Below are 18,571 nucleotides of genomic sequence, written 5' to 3'. Positions count from 1 at the left end.
GGGAGAAAGAAGGACTTCAGAACGCAAACAGAGGGAACTGGAGCCCAGCGTCAGTCTGTTCATTTCACACCAGAAAACGGACAAACAACAGCACCGTCCTCACATCTGCAGCCAGAAAAAGCCTTGAAAAGGTAGGCCCAGTCCCATTTCACCCTTTGGCCCCTCCCCCTTACCCTTCCATGTTGGGTGTTCATGTGAAGGGGCGTCCCGATTCTCGATGAGTCGGAGGGGGAGGGGCTAAGGGGGAGGGGCTGTTTGACCTTCCAAACAGAGATTTTTCAGGACCACACTCCACACAGGGGTAGGAGAAATGTCCCATAATTCAGTTCTAATCATGGGTCAGATGGAGGTAAACAGACAAACAGAGCAGCAGTGACCAAAGAAACACACAAGTGGACAGATTTACTTCAATAATAACTCAATCACTTGATCGTCCGTTTAATTTCGTTTCAGTGCGTTCTAGATCGCATTTCTGCAGTTTGTAGTCGATAGACTCAAACAGATGTCCACAGCGCATGGAACACAGAGGGTTCCAGCTGCTGACGACACAGTTTGAACATCTGTTTATAGTGACATCGATGACTGAAGATGACGGAACAGGTCTGGAAGGGTTGTCCTTTCAAGGGGTAGCGCCGAGTACAAGGGCCAAGGGGGAGGGGTAAAGGGGAGGGCCAAGGGGGAGGGGTAAGGGGGAGAGCCAAGGGGAGGGCCAAGGGGGAGGGCCAAGGGGTGACTTGGGATTGGGCCTAATGCCGGGTTTCCACTGGGTGGTACCGACTCAACTCCACTCGGCCTTTTTGCGTTTCCATTACGTAAAAGGACCTGGACTCTGGTACCTGGTACTAGTTTTTTGGTCTCACCTCCGCTGAGGTTCCAGGACTGGGGACCAGATACTAAAAGGTGACAGTGTGTAAACACTGCAGACCACTGATTGGTCAGAGTTGTCTCTGTGACCCGCCCTTTCACAAAAACCAGATGCAGAAGTGGACAGTAAACACAGCGGCAGGTGAATCCACATGATGACAGCCTGTGAAACTACACCATGGTTTGTCCAGGAGGTTCAGTCTGTGGTGGCCGACGTAAAAATTCAGCACGAGTTTGACGAGACAACAGGCAACGAGCGAGTTTATCAGCAACTCTGAGCAGACGACACGGAAGTAACGCGCCTCATCACTATGACGACCACGTACTGTAAATCGCTTTGGGTGTCTAGAAAAGCGCTATATAAATCCAATCCATAATTATTATTATTATTAAAGTGAGTAGTATCCTGTAATGGAAACGGTCTGGAATAGGACCTGGTACCAGAGTCGAGTGGAGCCGGTTCCACAAAGTGGAAACATGGCCTAAAAGTATGGACTGATGCTCATATTTGGTTCCGAGCAGGTAAACCAGTGGAATCCACAGCTGAGGGGTTTGTTTCGTCAGCTCTCTGAGGCATTATTAGTGTTACCAAAACTCTGTCCAATCAAAGAGCTGCTTGTGAGTCCATGTGACTGTTGTTTCCAAGGCCTGCGTGGCTCATAACTGAGCTGAAAACTGACCAAACAGGACCCAGTCCCTTTTCCACAGCGGTGTGGACCGAAGCAAATGAAGAGAAGGTGTGAAGTCAAATGCAGCAGGAGAACAGTGCACAGGTGGAGGCGTCCTCCACTTCTGTCGATAGTTTGGACTTTGTGTGCTGTTTAACCAGACACAGACTACTTAGCAACAAAAATAAAACCTAAGACATGAAACTCAGGAAATCCTGGAGAATCTGGATGGATTAGTCCCACCTGTGTACCTCTCCCTGTTCAGACTGTGTCACACTGGAACCAAAACAGACTCCAACCTGCACATACAGAGTGTGACGTGTGTCCTTATCTACTCACATCCATCGACCTGAAAACGTTGTACTAATAAAGCTGAAACTCCCTGAGCAGATACAACAAATCCCAGACTTAACCTGCTGAACTCCGGCCACAAGAGGAGAAAGAAAAAGAAGACCAATACAAAGTTCCTCAACTCATTCAGAAATGACAACTGTAGGAAAAGAAGACGACAGGGTTCGAGAACAAAGGAAGGCAGAAAAAGAAGATGAAAGTGAGCGGTCGTCTTAGGCCTGTCCGTGCTCTGTTGGACACGTCTGTCCTCACTGGGAGGTCCTCGGGGGTCCAAAAGGTCCCACCATCTTCATAGCCGCGTAGTTCTGCAGGACACAAAAGAAAATGACCAACCGAAGAAAAAACAACTCATACTAACATACTGTTTTTAAAGGCTGGTTTTTTAAAGGGCGGTGGATCGCATTGAGCAACGTGTATTTAGGTCTCCTAAAAAATCTGTTTGTATTTTAAGTGAATAATTTACGCTGCAATTAGGACAGTTTCACAGCTTTATCTTTTTGCTGCAAAGAGGTATCTGATGGCAACGGATGATAAGTCTCAGGGCTCTCAAACTCCTGTTCTTTCAGGTTCCACATTCAGTCTGATTTGATCTGCAGTGGACCGGACCAGTAAAATAAGAACAGAAGAACCTATAAATAATGACAAGTCCAAATTTTTGTCTTTGTTTTAGTGCAAAAAACCCCATTAAATTATGAAAATACTTACTTTTATAAACTATCCAAAAAAAAAAGACATGTGAATAACCTGAAAAAAACGAAATTTCGTCATAAAAATCAGTGTAATTTTCTCAGTCTTCTTCCTCCACTTCTCATTAGTCCATGTGCATTCTGGATCAGATCTACAAACACACTAAACACTGAGGAACAGGAAGAAAAGAGTTCAAACTGGACTGAATTTTCTTAAAACATTTCAGGTTGTTCATATTTGTTCAGGTTATTCACATTTTATTGTTACAGGAGAGTTTGTAAATGTAAATATTTTCATTATTTAACCCTTTCATTCATACTGGTCACTCCAGTGGACAGTTCTTCTCCAGCTGTTCTCTTGTATATTCATGGATTTTGTTGTTTTAGTTCCATATCAGCTGACACAGTGGGCGTCATGCATCATCCCATACACTGTAATTCATACCATTGCTGTAACTTTGCTGTTTTTCATAAACCTGATCTGCACTAACATGTTTTTGAGTGGAAATTAATTGCTTTTTATTATTATTAGACTGTAAATAACAGTTTGGATTTTTTGTACAAGTTTTTTTTTGGCATATTTTCTGTTAAAATATGAGAAAACATCAGATTAGCTGCATTAAAAATGTTTTTATGTCATACTTTTCACACAGTATATCAGTAAATTTGTTTCTTTACTTCAAAAATTAAACACATGGTTTCCAGCTGAGTGAACATTTTTGCAACTCCATGAGAAATAGGTTCACAAAAATATTTTAATTGCATTGTTTTTTTAATGCCTAGAGGAATAAAAACACTCAAGAAAAAAAAAGAATCTTGATTAAGGCTCTCATAATTCATGCACGAAAGGGTTAATGTTATTTTTTGCACTAAAACAAAGGCAAAAATTTGAAGTTGTTATTATTTACAGACATAATGTAAGATTATTTTTCCATCAAACCCAGTAGTAAATCTGCAGTCCTTCTTTTTTGTGGGTTCTTCTGCTGTTATTATTTGACTGTAGATCAGATTGGTCTGGATGTGGAACCTGAACTAAAATGAGCTCCACAGCCTGGACTGTGGAATTTTTACACTTTGTAAATTCATTCCAGGGGTCGGACTGGAACCTTTGGTGGGACGCATTTGGGCCCCGGGACGCATGTTTGACACCCCTGATGTACGTCTTATTCAAAACATCCAAAAAAGTTGTTGGTCTGCCGTTGCCTCCATGAGTGATTTTTCAGTTTCATTATGTGACTTTGGTTATTTGACTGTTTCAAAGCAGCCAATAAATTTTGTGAACTTTGCTTGACTTTTCTATAGCGTGGCCAAACTTTTTGGGACTTTGTTTTCAATTGTGTAAAGTTTTCTTGACTGAATTAATAAATCTCCAGACTTTGGTTGATTTCAAAAGCATTCTGCACAAAAACGAGAAAGTCAAACTTGCCGGGAATGCGTAGAGGAAGACTCCCAGGAAGAGGATGATGAGGAAGAGGATGATGAAGAGGATGATGAACCATTTGAACCTCCTCCACAGGATGAACTTGAGGGTCTTATAGGGCGAGGAGAACCAGAGGAACGAGGTTTCTGGACGCCTGGAGGAGCACAAATGTAGTTGGGTGTTTGTGGTTTCATGTGTTTATTAGGGCTGTAAGAAAATATCAGTTCTGCAATATATCGCAATATTTCATTTCACAATACTGTACCGATATTAAAAAGTACTGTGTCGATATTTTTAGGTATTTATTCAAATGCAGATATTGTGGAGGTTCATTTCTGTTTTTCTTTTTTGTTTATATTTTATCTATTATTATTTAACACTCTTTTATTAAATAATGTTCGTTCCTTTGTTTGGATTGAACTCAAATCCTGTTCTGATGTTAGTTGTGAACTAATAGAATCTGAACATTTGAACAGGATCTGAAACTGGAATGTCTGTAAAACAGAATTTCAGTTTGAACACAGGTAACATTTTGTGATAGAACATTAGATCCTGTTCCGATCAAATAAAAATGTGTTTAGTATTTGTGCAGATTTCTGCTGTAATTCAATTCTTCAAGGAAATAATCATTAAAAAAAAGAAGAAAAACAAAAATGTGCCTTTTTAACAATATCATTATTTATCATGATATATCAAGTCTAGGGATGTAACGATTACCGGTATAATGATAAACCGCGGTAAAATCGCCAACGGTTAGTATTACCGTTTAAATACCAGTTATCATGATAACCATGTTTGATTACCGCACTTTTAGGGGAAAACGCCTATGTAAAGATGTGCTTTTATTGTCAAATATTTTAGTATAATTTTAATTTATTACATTTTGTTTTTCTATACCTAATATTTGGAACCAATATTCACTTTTAAAGTCTTTGAAAAGGTTTGTTACGTATCTGTGTGTTATTTATGCAATAAAGTATATACATTTTTCAAATCAGATTGTATATTTTTTGTGTGTTTTTTGTCCTTTTATGTTGATATAGTAGGTTAAAGTGAAAAAATAATAGATGATATAGATGAAGTTGTGCTGAAAAAAAAAAGATTCCCAAACATGGGTATAGTAAACATTTGTTTATATAGTATATAAAGGCCAAATCAAAAGGACTGAAAAACGGACTAAATCGGCTCAGACCACTAAGGGTTAAACTCATTCTGTCTGAAATCAGTAGGATTTGATTTCTTCTACTAAACACTGATCAAATTCTATAATTTTTGTCTAGTTTTCAGGCACATTATGGTTTTTTAGTTGATAAACTTTTTGCTTGTTTTAAGAATTCTAGCCAAGGGTTTTTTTCTGACTCCACTGGTAGATTTTTTTGCTCCATATAAAACAGTTGGAGCAGATTTAGGAACATGAGTCTTATTTCTAGCAGGGTATTCTTCACAGTGTGGGACTTACTGAGGCTCCTCCAGGTGTGGGTTCATGTTGGGTTCGTCTCTGCCCAGGCCGGCTGGTCTCTCCTCCTGCTCCTGTTCTGTCACGATCTCCAGAGACATCTCCACCTTCCCCTAAACACCAACATCCACCACCTCATTAATCATCTCTTGGGAACCAGCGAACAGTAGCCATGTTAAAAATGTAAATGCTGTCATTTGTGTGTGAGTGTGAATCTGTCCTCACAGCCATGATCTTGTGTCCGTCCTGCTGACAGGTGCAGGGCCACCAGCCTTTGACCGTCTTCTGTTCGAACAGAGACACCAGACGCTCGGCCGGCTGCTCCAGCAGCTGCAGGTCGCACTTCTCTGCAGACTTAGCCGGTCGCAGCATGTGGTTCAGGTCCATGACCAGGTGACCTGAACCAGTCCACAGACACACACAAGTCAGCGCCCAGTCCACGACAACTGGGGATTAACTCGAGGAAAAACGGACAAAGCGTCTGAAGAAGTGTTGGATCAGAACAGCCTTAGTGCTCCTGGGTTTGCACTGAACTCTGGAAGTCATTTAACTAAAGACAATCCCACTGTTTAGGTCAGGGTTTTTCAACCTTGGGGTCGGAACCCCACATGGGGTCACCTGGAATTCAAATGGGGTCGCCTGAAATTCCTAGTAATAGATCAAAAATTAAAACTTACTAATAAGAATTTACATTATATAGCCTAAATGTTGCCTAAAATTAATGTTTATTTGTAATATATTACAGCAAACTACTACATAATCAAAAACAAAATAATTTTAGTAAATAAAATGCCTCCGTTTTGAATGTCTGGGGTCGCCTGAAATTTCAAACAATTTATTAAAAAAAAAGAAAACTTACTAATAAAAATTTACATTATATAGTCTAAATGTCCTCTAAAATTAACATTTATTTGCAACATATTATAGCAAACTATTACATGATCAAAGACAAATTGATTTTAGCCACAAAAAAAAAAGTCTCCGTTTTGAATGTCTGGAGTCACCAGAAATTTGTTCAAATGGGGTCACAAGCCATGAAAGGTTGGAACCACTTGTTTAGGTTTTGATATTGGAGCAGTCGCTGTCCAACACATCCGTCCAACACACCCATCCAACACATCCGTCCAACACATCCGTCCAAACACACCCATCCAACACACCCGTCCAACACATCCGTCCAACACATCCAACCAAAAGTTCCCACAGGTCTTCAGATCTGGTGACATATGATTTACATCATTTCATCAACCATCAAACTGTTTAATGCAGTGTTTCTCCACCTTTATTGAACAAAGGCCCACTAACGGCATCATGAGCCTCCTGCTGCCCCCGCATCCCTGAAAAAAACTGAGATGGGGGAGGGGCTTAATGTTGAAGTAAGGTGGTGAACCTGTACGAGGTGGTTTGTATAGCACCCACCTGCTGCTCAGAAAACAAATTTGCTAGCAGGGGGCTGATATGCCTTCATTACACGACATAAGCCTGTCTGAAGGTGGGGGGGGGGTCCTTTGTTGTATGTTGGAGCTGTAGTAGTCCAACCACTTGCATTTCGACATGGGGAGAATCTGCTGCATCCCCTTTGTACTAGTAGCCAGTGAGTCCGTGATTTGTCGTGATTTCGTTTTTCCCTCCCACCCGGTGCCCCCCCCCCCCCACCCCACCCACACCCACCCACACACACACACCCGGTTGAGAACCACTGATTTTGAGGAACTGAACTCCAGTCTGTGCGGAAAGACATGTATTGCTTTATTGCAGAAAATCCAGGAAAGCGTCTCCTTGCAAGGGTACTATCGTTAACGAAAACTAACGAAATGATGAAAACTAGAATTGAAAAAACATTTTCATTAACTGAAATAAATAAAAACTACAATTAAAAGAAAAAAACAATAACTAACTGAAACTGTATTGTGTGTTTACAAAACTAACTAAAACGTTCGTTTTTGTCAGTGTCGGACTGATATGAAATTGATTTATTTCGCTCGAGTAATGTTCTCTGCTGTCACCATACGACAGTTTTTGGTCCGTCACTCGTGTTCACTTGTGGTTTCCAGTCGTCTTCTGGTCCCCACTCTACCTGGAAACATGGAGACTAAAGCAGCAGAGTCCTGTCTGGGATTGATTTGAATACGACGACAGAGAAGAAGAGAAAAGAGACCACTGAACTACAACTAATACTAAAACTAAACTAAAACTAAGCATTTAGGAAAAAATGAAAACTAATAAAAACTAGCAAACCTGCTCTAAAAACAAATTAAAACTAACTGAATTAGAGAAAAAAAAGTCAAAACTAAATAAAACTAAACTACAATGAAAAATCCAAAACTATTAGAACCATGTCTCCTTGTAATTTTTCTGACTTTTAGTCATAAATTACTTTAGCTTTTCACTTCTCAAACTTTTATTGAAACTGAAACAATGTATATTATAAAAAGATAGCAAACAGTGACTAAATTGTGGATCTATGATGGATGGTCGGACAGACGGACGGCCATCAAGCCATATTTCTATATACCGTACTTTCCAGGCTATAAGCCACACCTGACTATAAGCCGCAGGTGTCCACGTTGTGACATGAGATATTTCCACAGACAGGTGGTAAACACACAGATTATTTAAATATTTATTTCCATCCCTTCATTGCTTTTTTCCAAACAGTGGCTGTAACACGGCAGTACAACAGCAGGAACAGGCTGGTGCAAAAACCCAGAAAAGTCATGTATCTGTATCTTCATCTTCCTTCTGCTCATTAAACCACTGCAGTCGTCTTCTTCAGTGTTCTTCAGTTGAACAGCCTCAAAGGCTCCGTCACACTCCTTCTCCGTCTCTCTTCCGTTGTCTCTCATTGTCTCTTCAGTGCTGCAGCTCTGTTTCCTTCTTTACAGACACATCCATTGGTTTGAACTTCATCATATGCATTTCTTTGTGTGTTTTCCATGATGAGGGTTTGTGCAAAATGATTGTTCAAAGTTCAGCTTCAAACTTCTCCTCTTCATCACCTCTTCCACCTGTCTGTCTCGCTTTTGCACTTCCTGCTAGAGCGCCCCCTGGAGGATGTTAGCCCCTAAAAATCTATACATGAGCCGTGTCGTCGTATAAGCCGCAGGGTTCAAAGAGTGAGAAAAAAGTAGCGGCTTATAGTCCGGAAAGTACGGTATTTGTATCAAAGTAACTCAAGGCTTGATGTCCTGCAGGAGTGTAGCTGAGGAATAAGGAGAAAGTTTGTAAGAGGTATGTTTTTTTACCATTACGATACTTTGGGAACAAACTTCTCCATGGATTGTGGGTGAATTATTGCTGGTCATGCGGTGAAGGTAGTTTGATGCCTGCTGACAGTTTAGAACGGTGGTATTTTGGTTTGAGAGGCTAAAATGAGGCTACATGTCCTTTAGAAGTGTTGGAACAGAGCACGGTGCGGCCGTAGGAAAATGGCTGCTGCCTGACCCTCGCATGGTGCGAGAAGATTAACAGTCAGCGGTCCGAGCTGACGAGCCGAAGACAGGCAGGAATGGGAAAAATGCTTTGAGGCGGCCACACACCCGCAGACGCTACGAGGTGAATAAAACTGGAGCTACAGAAAAGGCCGGTGACGGACGGGAACGGACCGTCGTCTGGATTCCTCATCTGGGCCCTCAGACCGACAGCGTCCTGAGGACAGAGAAGAGGAAGAGGAGGAGGAGGAAGACCGAACCGGGAAGGAGGACTGAAAGAGGAGAAGAAGCCCGACGTCAGGGCTGAACCAACGAATTTGGACAGCTTGAAGGCCCGACAAGAAAAAATACAAATGAGCCGACTCCCTTCCTCTGTCTGCAATGTGCCGACGCAGCGGAAACACAAGAGCGCTAATTTTAAAGATAAATGTTATCACAGTGGTTTGTCTGTACATCACACATATGGGTCACTGGATGGATTTACTACCTGACAAAAAAAACCTATTCCCTCAGTGAAATAAGAGTATTTTTACAGCCTTCCTAAACATGCAGGCATCTGAGGAATAAGGATTTCCAGTAAAACTTTAAACCTTTAGCCAGTCTGAGTCAAGGTTCAAATAGTTTGGGATTTTTCATTCTAGTTTAGTTTTATTTATTTTGACTTTTTTTCTCTAATTCAGTTCATTTTAATTCGTTTTTAGAGCAGGTTTGATAGTTATTATTAGTTTTCATTTTTTTCTAAACCCTTAGTTTTAGTATTAATTTTAGTTTTTTTTCAGATCTTTTCTCTTCTTCTCTGTCGTCGTATTCAAATAAATCCCAGACAGGACTCTTCTGCTTTCTCCCAACTTTAGTCTCCATGTTTCCAGGTAGAGTGGGGACCAGAAGACGACTAAACCACAAGTGAACACAAGTGACGGACCAAAAAGTGTCGTATGGTGCTGCTAAATAAAATTGCTTGAGGGAAATAAATCGATTTTGTATCAATCTGACATTGACAAAGACGAAAACAAAAGGAATTTTATCCATAATTGTTATCCGTTTTAGTTAGTTTTGTAAGCACACAATACAGTTTCAGTTAGTTATTGTTTTTTTCTTTTAATTATAGTTTTTATTTATTTCAGTTAATGAAAATGTTTTTACAATTCTAGTTTTCGTCATTTCGTTAGTTTTTGTTAACGATAATAACCTTGGTCTGAGTAAACTGGACTGTAAAATATGACCAGAGATGCTTTTATTTTCCTCTATAAAACCAAATAAAATCAACATAAAAGAAGGGGCTGTAGTGTCCTACAGTTTCACTACACTTTTTAATATAGTTTCCTATAATTTAGGCTTTTTCAGTTTCAGTTTTGTAAAGTCATCAATTAGTCAAACATGTAATTGAATGTAACTGAAAACCAAGAAGAGACGGAGCATTTGTAACTGAATATGTGATTAAATCTGTGTTCTTATCACAGATTAACTGTCTTTAAAGAAAGGACAAGAGCAAGAAAAATGTATTCAATAAAACTGGCAGAAAAGCAGCCGTTACTAACATTGTGACTCACACAAAAACCCAGATCCCAAGAAAGGATGTTTAAATGTTGAAACATAATTAACAATTGTAAGAAGTAATGTGCTTATGTTATAGTCAGGAAGTAGAAGGAGTGTAGTTTGGTTTACATATTACAAATACACAAATACATATGTGTGTGCATTGATGATTGGAGTTGCAATTATTTGTTTTATATAAACAGAATTTTTGGGAGTCAGAGTTGAACACTTGCATTTAGATTTTTTTGTGTTTTAGTTTGTTTTTTTTGTTTTTGTTTTTTTTATTTTTACCAAGGTAGTCATCGAAGGAAAACTTGTCGTTGTCCCAGATCTGGATGGAGAGTTTGGGAGGCAGTTTAGTTTCAGCTTTATCCAGACTCCAGAAATGTTCCTGAAAGAAAGAAAGAAAGACAGAAAGAAAGAAAGAAAGACAGAAAGAAAGAAAGAAAGAAAGAACATTTTAATGTCTTTTATTAAAGCAGATGTGTTCCATCTAACAATAAAATAAATTGTCAGGACATTTAATGATGATGATCACTAATTTGACCGTGGTTGATCCACAACTGGCTTGTTTTATTTTGAAGTGAGCTTCACCTGTTTACATACAATTAAAGATGTCATTGAGCAGCACATTTAATGATGGTGGGAGTTTTAGCCACAAATAAAGCCATTAAAAGTGAGTTAGGACCACATATGAAAGTGGTCTGGGTCAGATTTAGGACCACATATGAAAGTGGTCTGGGTCAGATTTAGGACCACATATGAAAGTGGTCTGGGTCAGATTTAGGACCACATATGAAAGTGGTCTGGGTCAGATTTAGGACCACATATGAAAGTGGTCTGGGTCAGATTAGTGCTGTTCAAACTGTCTGTAACAGATCAGACCCAGGTCACATATGGGTGATCAGATTAGGCCACATTTACCTGCAGTGTGAACGGAGCCTCAGTGGTCGGATCTCAGTGCTTCAGACTACACTTTACAGTCAGTTAGTACATTAAGGCTTATCCGACCTTCACATCATTGAAATACAGCGAATGTCACAAGTCTGCGTCCCAGGAGGAGGAGTGGAGGAAAAACATACTTCCATAAACACAGCACATGTCTGCGTGGTCACGTTACATCAGGACCTGTTTTGCACATATAGGTCAATTCAGTTCAAACCCAAAACTGATGGAACACTGATGGAAGTCGCATTTAATGTGTGATATATGAACAAACACACAAAAAAATTGGAAACACACCTCTCAGTTTCCCATTTCCACACTTTATTTACGCGTACACACTCATACTTTCTTTCTGAACACAAATCTGTCCAGTTCAACCGCTTGTGTGTGAGTATTAAGGCTATTATCACCTGTGGTAAAGTGACACCCCAGTGCCAGACACATGTGCTCTGGTGTCACCTTCCTGCTAATGGCCTTCCCTCTGCAGCTGCTGCACCTTCACCCTCCTCTTTCCATTCCCTCACTGGTTCCGTTTATCTGACTGAGCTTCTGTCACATTAAAAACTAAGACAAATAGAAGGTTTTTCACACCTGAAGTGAAATAGGCCTCTTGTGATTTGCAGCAAATGCCATTTGTCTCAGTGTTGAAAATACGAAGCACACAGAGGTTTGACCACAAACATGAAGTTCAGACTCAGAGGCAGTTGAACAAATGTGTTCCATTACACATGAAACACCTGAGGTCATGTTCTCATCTGGAAATGGATGCTATGTTCCCTTCATTGGACCTGACCTGGACCTGATCTGGAACCTGAACTCGTGCTCAGTCTGTGAATCCATGGATCCTCTGCTCCAGAAATAATGTCTGTGAAGTGAGGACGGATTTACCACAGTAGAGTCACGTTGGTGAATTTGTATTTGTGATGGAGAAAGAACAACTGTACAGTTCCATTTCCTGTTTGTAATTCTTGTCAAAACTTATTCATTGTAATACATTTTATGTTCATCTTTCATATTATCATTTATTTATTTTCTGAACCTGCTTCATCCTCACTAGGGTCATGGGGGCGGAGCCTATCCCAGCTGCTTATGGATGAAGGCGGGGTTCACCCTGGACATGTCCCCAGTTCATCACAGGACTGAACATACAACCACTGTCACACCTATGGACAATTTAGAGCAGGGCTGTCAAACCCATTTCAGTTCAGTTCCACATTCAGCCTAATATGATCTGAAGTGGGCCAGACCAGTAAAATAATATAAATAATAGGATAAGAACTTATAAATAATGTCAACTCCAAAGTTTTCTCTATGTTTTTGAGTGAAAAAAGTAAAATTCCATGATGAAAATGTTTACACCTGCGAACCGTACTTGAACATAGCATGAAACAAAATGAACAACAGGCAGAATATTGTTAAAATTTCACATACTTCTCTTTAGACATTTCAGATTGTTCATATTTGTTCAGGATATTCATATTTTATGTAAAAGGATAGTCTATAAATGTAACTTTTTTCCTAATTTAACTTTTTTTTTTACACTAAAACAAAGAGGAAAATTTGCAGTTTTCATTATTTGTAGGTTATTTCAATAATATTTTACTAGTCTGATCCATTTCAGATTGAACTGACCTAAAATGATTTCAACATCCTTGATTGTTAATATCTTCAGTGTAATCTTTGTATTTCACAAATCCATCCTAGAGGCCAGATTGGACCCTTTGGCGGGCTGGTTTTGGCCCCCGGGATGCATGTTTGACACATGTGATTTCAATTAACCCATGAACCTATCAGTGCATGTCTTTGGATGGTGGGAGGAGCCAGAGTACCTGCAGGGAACCCATGTAAACTCCACACAGAAAGGTCCCACCCCCATGGACTGGTGTTGGAATCGGACCCAGGACCTTCTGTCTGTGAGGCACCAGTCCTATCCACTGCACTGTCACCCTGAACTCATTCAAGCGTTTACAAATGTTTATGTTTTGCACAACTATAGACTAATATGCACACATTTGTATCTTATGCACATGAATATTTGGACACCAACCGAACCCCATCCACACAGTGTGACTTTGGTAGACTGTGAGTTTGTGTGAATGACAAAACTTGATGACACCATAATACAAATGTGTGTGTGTGTGTGTGCGTGTGTGTGTGTGTGTGTGTGTGTGAACAATGAGCTTTATATTTCATTCAGTGACTGATCCAGTCTGTGGAGACTTCAGATACATTTGTTTAGTTCTTTGGTTTCCATTACAGTCTTGTGGTTTGTTGTTTTGGCCTTGGCCATCCATGAAGTCTCCTGTGTGTTCTACTGGTAATAAATGACCTCTCAAACGCTAACATTCTCTTCATTTTTTGGGCAGCAGCTACTCTTATGTTACTTTCCTCCACCCTGGACTAGGGATACAACAGTCATCAACTAAAAGTTCATTAAAATGACAGCCCCATGTGAAATGAGGTCAGTGGGGTCCATTCTGAGTCAAAGAAGAACTGCAGAAACCTGGGAGGTCTTCAGACTAAACTAAACTCTTCTATCAGGGGTTTCTGTTGCATTTGCACCTCCAGTAACAGGCTGAAGGAATATCCAGTTGGTGCTCGACATTGGATCGTAACTTTAACTCAGTGTTGCTCAGGGTTTTTCTGTCGTTCCGTTCTTTGGAGGATGAAAAACCTCCAGTCCCCCCTCAACCCCAACAACACTGTAACAGTGGTGCAATTAGAACTTTTATTGAAAGAAACTTCAATATTATAACAATACATTTTGCTTTTCCTTGAATAATTTGTTGTGCAAATTAAAAATAACTTGAATAATACAAATAAACTCAACCAGACTGCTCCCTGCGATAATATTTGTCCAAATAAAAGTAGTAAATGTGCAATTACCTACAACTCTGACAATAAAGTTCCTTCTTTTAGACCAACACACACATGTTGGTTCCACAGATGAACATGTGACCAGTATCAGTGGGTCCATGAGCCCGTTTCCATTGGACATCTGAGAACATTTAAGTCCAAACTGTCCAAACCAAGGTTATTATCGTTAACGAAAAGTAACGAAATTACAAAAACTAGAATTGAAAAAACATTTTCTTTAACTGAAATAAATAAAAACTATAATTAAAAGAAAAAAATGATAACTAACTGAAACTGTACTGTGCATTTACAAAACTAACTAAAACGTACAAAAATTATGGATAAAATTCCCTTCGTTTTCGTCTTTGTCAGTGGTGGACTGATATGAAATCGATTTATTTCGCCTAGCAAGTTTAGCTAGCGGCACCATACGACACTTGACGGTCCATCACTTGTGGTTTCCAGTCGTCTTCTGGTCCCCACTCTACCTGGAAACATGGAGACTAAAGTTGGGAGAAAGCAGCAGAGTCCTGTCTGGGATTTATTTGAATATGACAACAGAGAAGAAGAGAAAAGATATTTAAAAAAAAACTACAACTAAACTAAAACTAAGCATTTAGAAAAAAATGAAAACTAATAAAAACAAGAAAAGCACTTGGAGAGCGTAGACCTCCACCAAGAAAGATCTGTGCCCCCCCCCCATCACCACCAAAATTTAATAATTACTTCCTTGCGCCAGTATCAACATTTCCTGAAAATTTCATGAAAATCCGTCCATAACTTTTTGAGTTATCCTGTTAACAAACAAACAAACACGCAAACACACAAAGCAAAGCGATCACAATGCCTCCTGGCGGAGGTAACTAGCAAACCTGCTCTGAAAACTTATTAAAACTAACTGAATTGGAGAAAAAAAGTCAAAACTAACTAAAACTAAACTAGAATGAAAAATCCAAAACTATTCTAACCTTGGTCCAAACTGATCCAAACTGGTCCAAAACCCAAACCTGTGTGTCCATGTGTCTTTTCCAGTCCAGTCCTTGTCCATTGTCCAAACCTAAACTCTTTGTCTAGTCTAATGACAGATCACCATGGTAACAGATTGGTTTGGTGTCTGTCCATTAAATGAGCCCAGGGTGCTCCAACCATCAAACATTAGTTCCACCTGATACATGTTCTAACCTGAAGAACAAAAAAAACACCCAGGACTGATCCATGACCCCCCTGGAAAGACTCCACACCTCCCCTAGGGGGCCCGGCCCACAGTTTGACCAACACTGCTTTAACGTAACGTACAACAAGATGGAGGATGCTGTGATCAGATCTGTGTTTGATGTAAACAGCTTCATGTGTTTCTCAGTTGAAGCTGATAAAGTGACTCAGCTGTGACTTCACTGCGACTCTAAATCACAGTCTAAATCCACATCATGCCCTCACACTTCATAACACACACTCTATGTGTGTGTTGTTGTGTTCCAGTGTGCTCAATGCTTGGCTCATTTCATCCACAGACTCCGTCCAACTGTATGAAGTTATTGGTGTACAGCTGTCAGAAGCCTGGGTGGGACTCCAGCGCTGTGAGTGTGTGTGTGTGTGTGTGTGTGTGTGTGTGTGTGAGTGTGTGTGTGTGTGTGAGTGTGTGTGTGTGTCTGCTCTCTGTAATATCCAACAGTATCAATCAGCTTCCTTTGTGTTGCCAGACTGCTAAGTACAGAATCATGTTCTGTCTTCTCCCTCATTTCCTTCATCCATTAGTCTCTGTCTCTTTTCTTTCACAAGACAAACTTTATCAAAACAAGGCTTAACGCTGTCAGGGGCCGACAGCAAGGGTATATCCCCGAAATCCCCCCAATCCTCTGCTACATGTAAATCTATCCACGATAATCATTAAACAATCAATATGAACTAAGTTTGAGCTAATAATGGCAGAATAATGGTCAGAGAACCCACTTTTACCCATAAACTCCACCTAGTGAATGAGTCTAAATCAGGGGTCTCAAACTCGCGGCCCAGGGGCCAATTGCTGCCTCCAGGATGATATTTTGTGGCCCCCTGTTTGACATCAAAGTTTAGTGTTAGTGTGGCCCGCATAAATTAGTTCTTAAATGCACCTTTTTGCTGAGTCTTGCCGCATTTTTATTTTATTTATTTTTAGCACTTATGGGCTACCACAGGTAGTTTTGTGACAGCTTCCAGCGGCATTTGTTGTTGACGGTTGTCAAGCTAGCCAACCGCGAAGTACCTGGGGAAGTATGAATATTAGTCACTTATGCCGCGTTTCCACTATGTGGTATCAGCTCGGCTTGACTCGACTCGACTCGGCCTTTTTGTGTTTCCATTACGAAAAAGGACCTGGAATCTGGTACCTGGTACTAGTTTTTTGGTATCACCTCCGCCGAGGTTCCAGGACTGGGGACCAGTTACTAAAATGTGACGTATAAACACTGCAGACCACTGATTGGTCAGACAGTTGTACCTGTGAAACACCCTTTTACAAAAACCAGATGTGGAAGTTGACAGTAAATATAGCGGTAGGTGAATCCACATGACGACAGTCTGTAAAACTACACCATGGTCTGTCCAGGAGGTCCACACATAAAAATTCAGCATGAGCTTGACGAGACAACACGCAATGAGCGAGTTTATCAGTAACTCTGAGCAGACGACCCAGAAGTAACGCGCCACATCGCTATGACGACCAGGTACTGTAAAGTGGGTAGTATCCTGTAATGGAAACGGTCTCCAGGAATAGGACCTGGTACCAGAGTCGAGTCGAGCTGAGCCGGTTCCACATAGTGGAAACATATTCCAGAGTGACACCAAGTGGATGGAAAATATCTGCCATCACCCACTTCCAGCCATGGCTCTCTCAAAATGTGCCATGAAAAGAAAGGTTGGCAATGAGCACAGGCAATTTCAGGAAAAGTGGGAGATGGAATATTGTTTGTGGAGCACAGGGGCACCCCCACGTGTCTCATATGCACAGAGGAAGTCGCAGTGTTTAAGGAATACAACGCCTGACGTCATTACTCAACTAGACATGCTGAGGAGTTTACAAACTACCAGGGAGACGAGAGAAAGAACTGGGTCGCCCATCTGAAAAATGTCTAGTGAGGCAACAAGATTTATTCAAGAAAACAAAGAGACTGAAGCAGCAGCAGAAGCAGCTACGTGGTGAGGGAGGTGACCGCTAGGGCCGGAAAGACGTTCAAAGAAGGAGAGTTCATCAGAAAGTGCATGTTACTAGCTGTGAGTAAAGTGAAGAAACCCTTTTTATGGAATACTTAGTGTGGCCCAGCCTGACGCAGACTCCACCTCCAGAGGCCCCCAGGGCAGTAGAGTTTGAGACCCCTGATCTAAACTGCCCCAGGAGCAATAATGAGTCCAGTCACCTGGTTCTGGTATTATGGACCACTTTCGTCTCTGCTAACAGTTCACAATATCTAGTTTACTTACGTCTGTTCATTACTATTCACCCAGTGTCCCTTTAACCACTCCCCTCTGGGGGAGGGGCTACTGTTTCAGATGCAGAAGCTTGAGACCCAATGACGACGGGACCTGAGGTGAGTCATCTGTGCCCTGTCCTGACCTGTGACCCCAGACCTCCTCCCTCACCCTCACCTGTCTGGATGGACCTCCTCACCCTCAGCTGTCTCCATGTACCCCCCCACCCTACTCCATCCTTACAGACTGGACCTCCATCATCAGGTGGACGTCCGTCAGTCCTGGTTCATCTCCAGTCTGTCCGTCCACAGTGGATCTGTCCTTCACTGTGGTTCTCCCTCAGGTTCTCTTTTCCCACTGGGTTTTTTTGGAGACTTTTTTGCCGAGAAGGAGGGACTAAGGACATTAATCCATTTGTTTCAATTGACTATTTAACTAATTAATTGACTGTTTGTGTTTCATTGTGTTTTCTATCAGTTCAACAAATACTGTAAAGCCCTGTGAGAAGTAATACTGGGCATTTGTAAGACGATCAATCTGAACCAAATTTTACCTCAATTGGCAGATTATTGCCTGAATTATGTTCAAAAAGCTGATTCTCAACTAAAGCACCCCCATTTGGATGACTTATAATAGTCATGGAGAAGCTGACATCTACAAGGTTCTTCCATCAGGGGTCCACTATGCTGGGTATCAAGGGAGCAGAAATCCACCCACATCTGTCCTAGTTATCGCCAAAACACCAGGGAGATCCAGTGGATCTGGTGGCAGCGTTTGGAATAAAACCATTATATCCTCGAAACACAATGTTGGGGATATAATGCTTCATTGCTTTTGTAAATGTTTGTTTTTATGACATAAAAAACAATGAAAAGAAAAAAAAACACTTTTGATTCAAACCTTACCAGTGTCAT

At 40.8% G+C, this 18,571-nt stretch overlaps 1 protein-coding gene across 1 annotated transcript in view; it reads right to left on the bottom strand.

The window, feature by feature from the left end:
- Nucleotides 1-1,200: 1,200 nt before the first annotated feature.
- The window catches only part of dysf (dysferlin, limb girdle muscular dystrophy 2B (autosomal recessive)), a 285,908-nt gene continuing 268,537 nt past the window's right edge, over nucleotides 1,201-18,571 (bottom strand). The window contains exons 52-56 of the mRNA XM_030162629.1: nucleotides 10,704-10,803; nucleotides 5,671-5,843; nucleotides 5,449-5,558; nucleotides 3,996-4,143; nucleotides 1,201-2,188 (exon numbers count right to left, since the gene is read on the bottom strand). Of these exons, the coding sequence (XP_030018489.1) occupies nucleotides 2,132-2,188; nucleotides 3,996-4,143; nucleotides 5,449-5,558; nucleotides 5,671-5,843; nucleotides 10,704-10,803 (588 nt within the window). The 3' untranslated portion in view covers nucleotides 1,201-2,131. The remainder of the gene's footprint in view (nucleotides 2,189-3,995; nucleotides 4,144-5,448; nucleotides 5,559-5,670; nucleotides 5,844-10,703; nucleotides 10,804-18,571) is intronic.

The sequence above is a fragment of the Sphaeramia orbicularis genome, chromosome 18 (genome assembly GCF_902148855.1).
Source record: "Sphaeramia orbicularis chromosome 18, fSphaOr1.1, whole genome shotgun sequence".
NCBI lineage: Eukaryota > Metazoa > Chordata > Actinopteri > Kurtiformes > Apogonidae > Sphaeramia > Sphaeramia orbicularis.
This window is presented reverse-complemented; position numbering and strand designations above follow the sequence as displayed.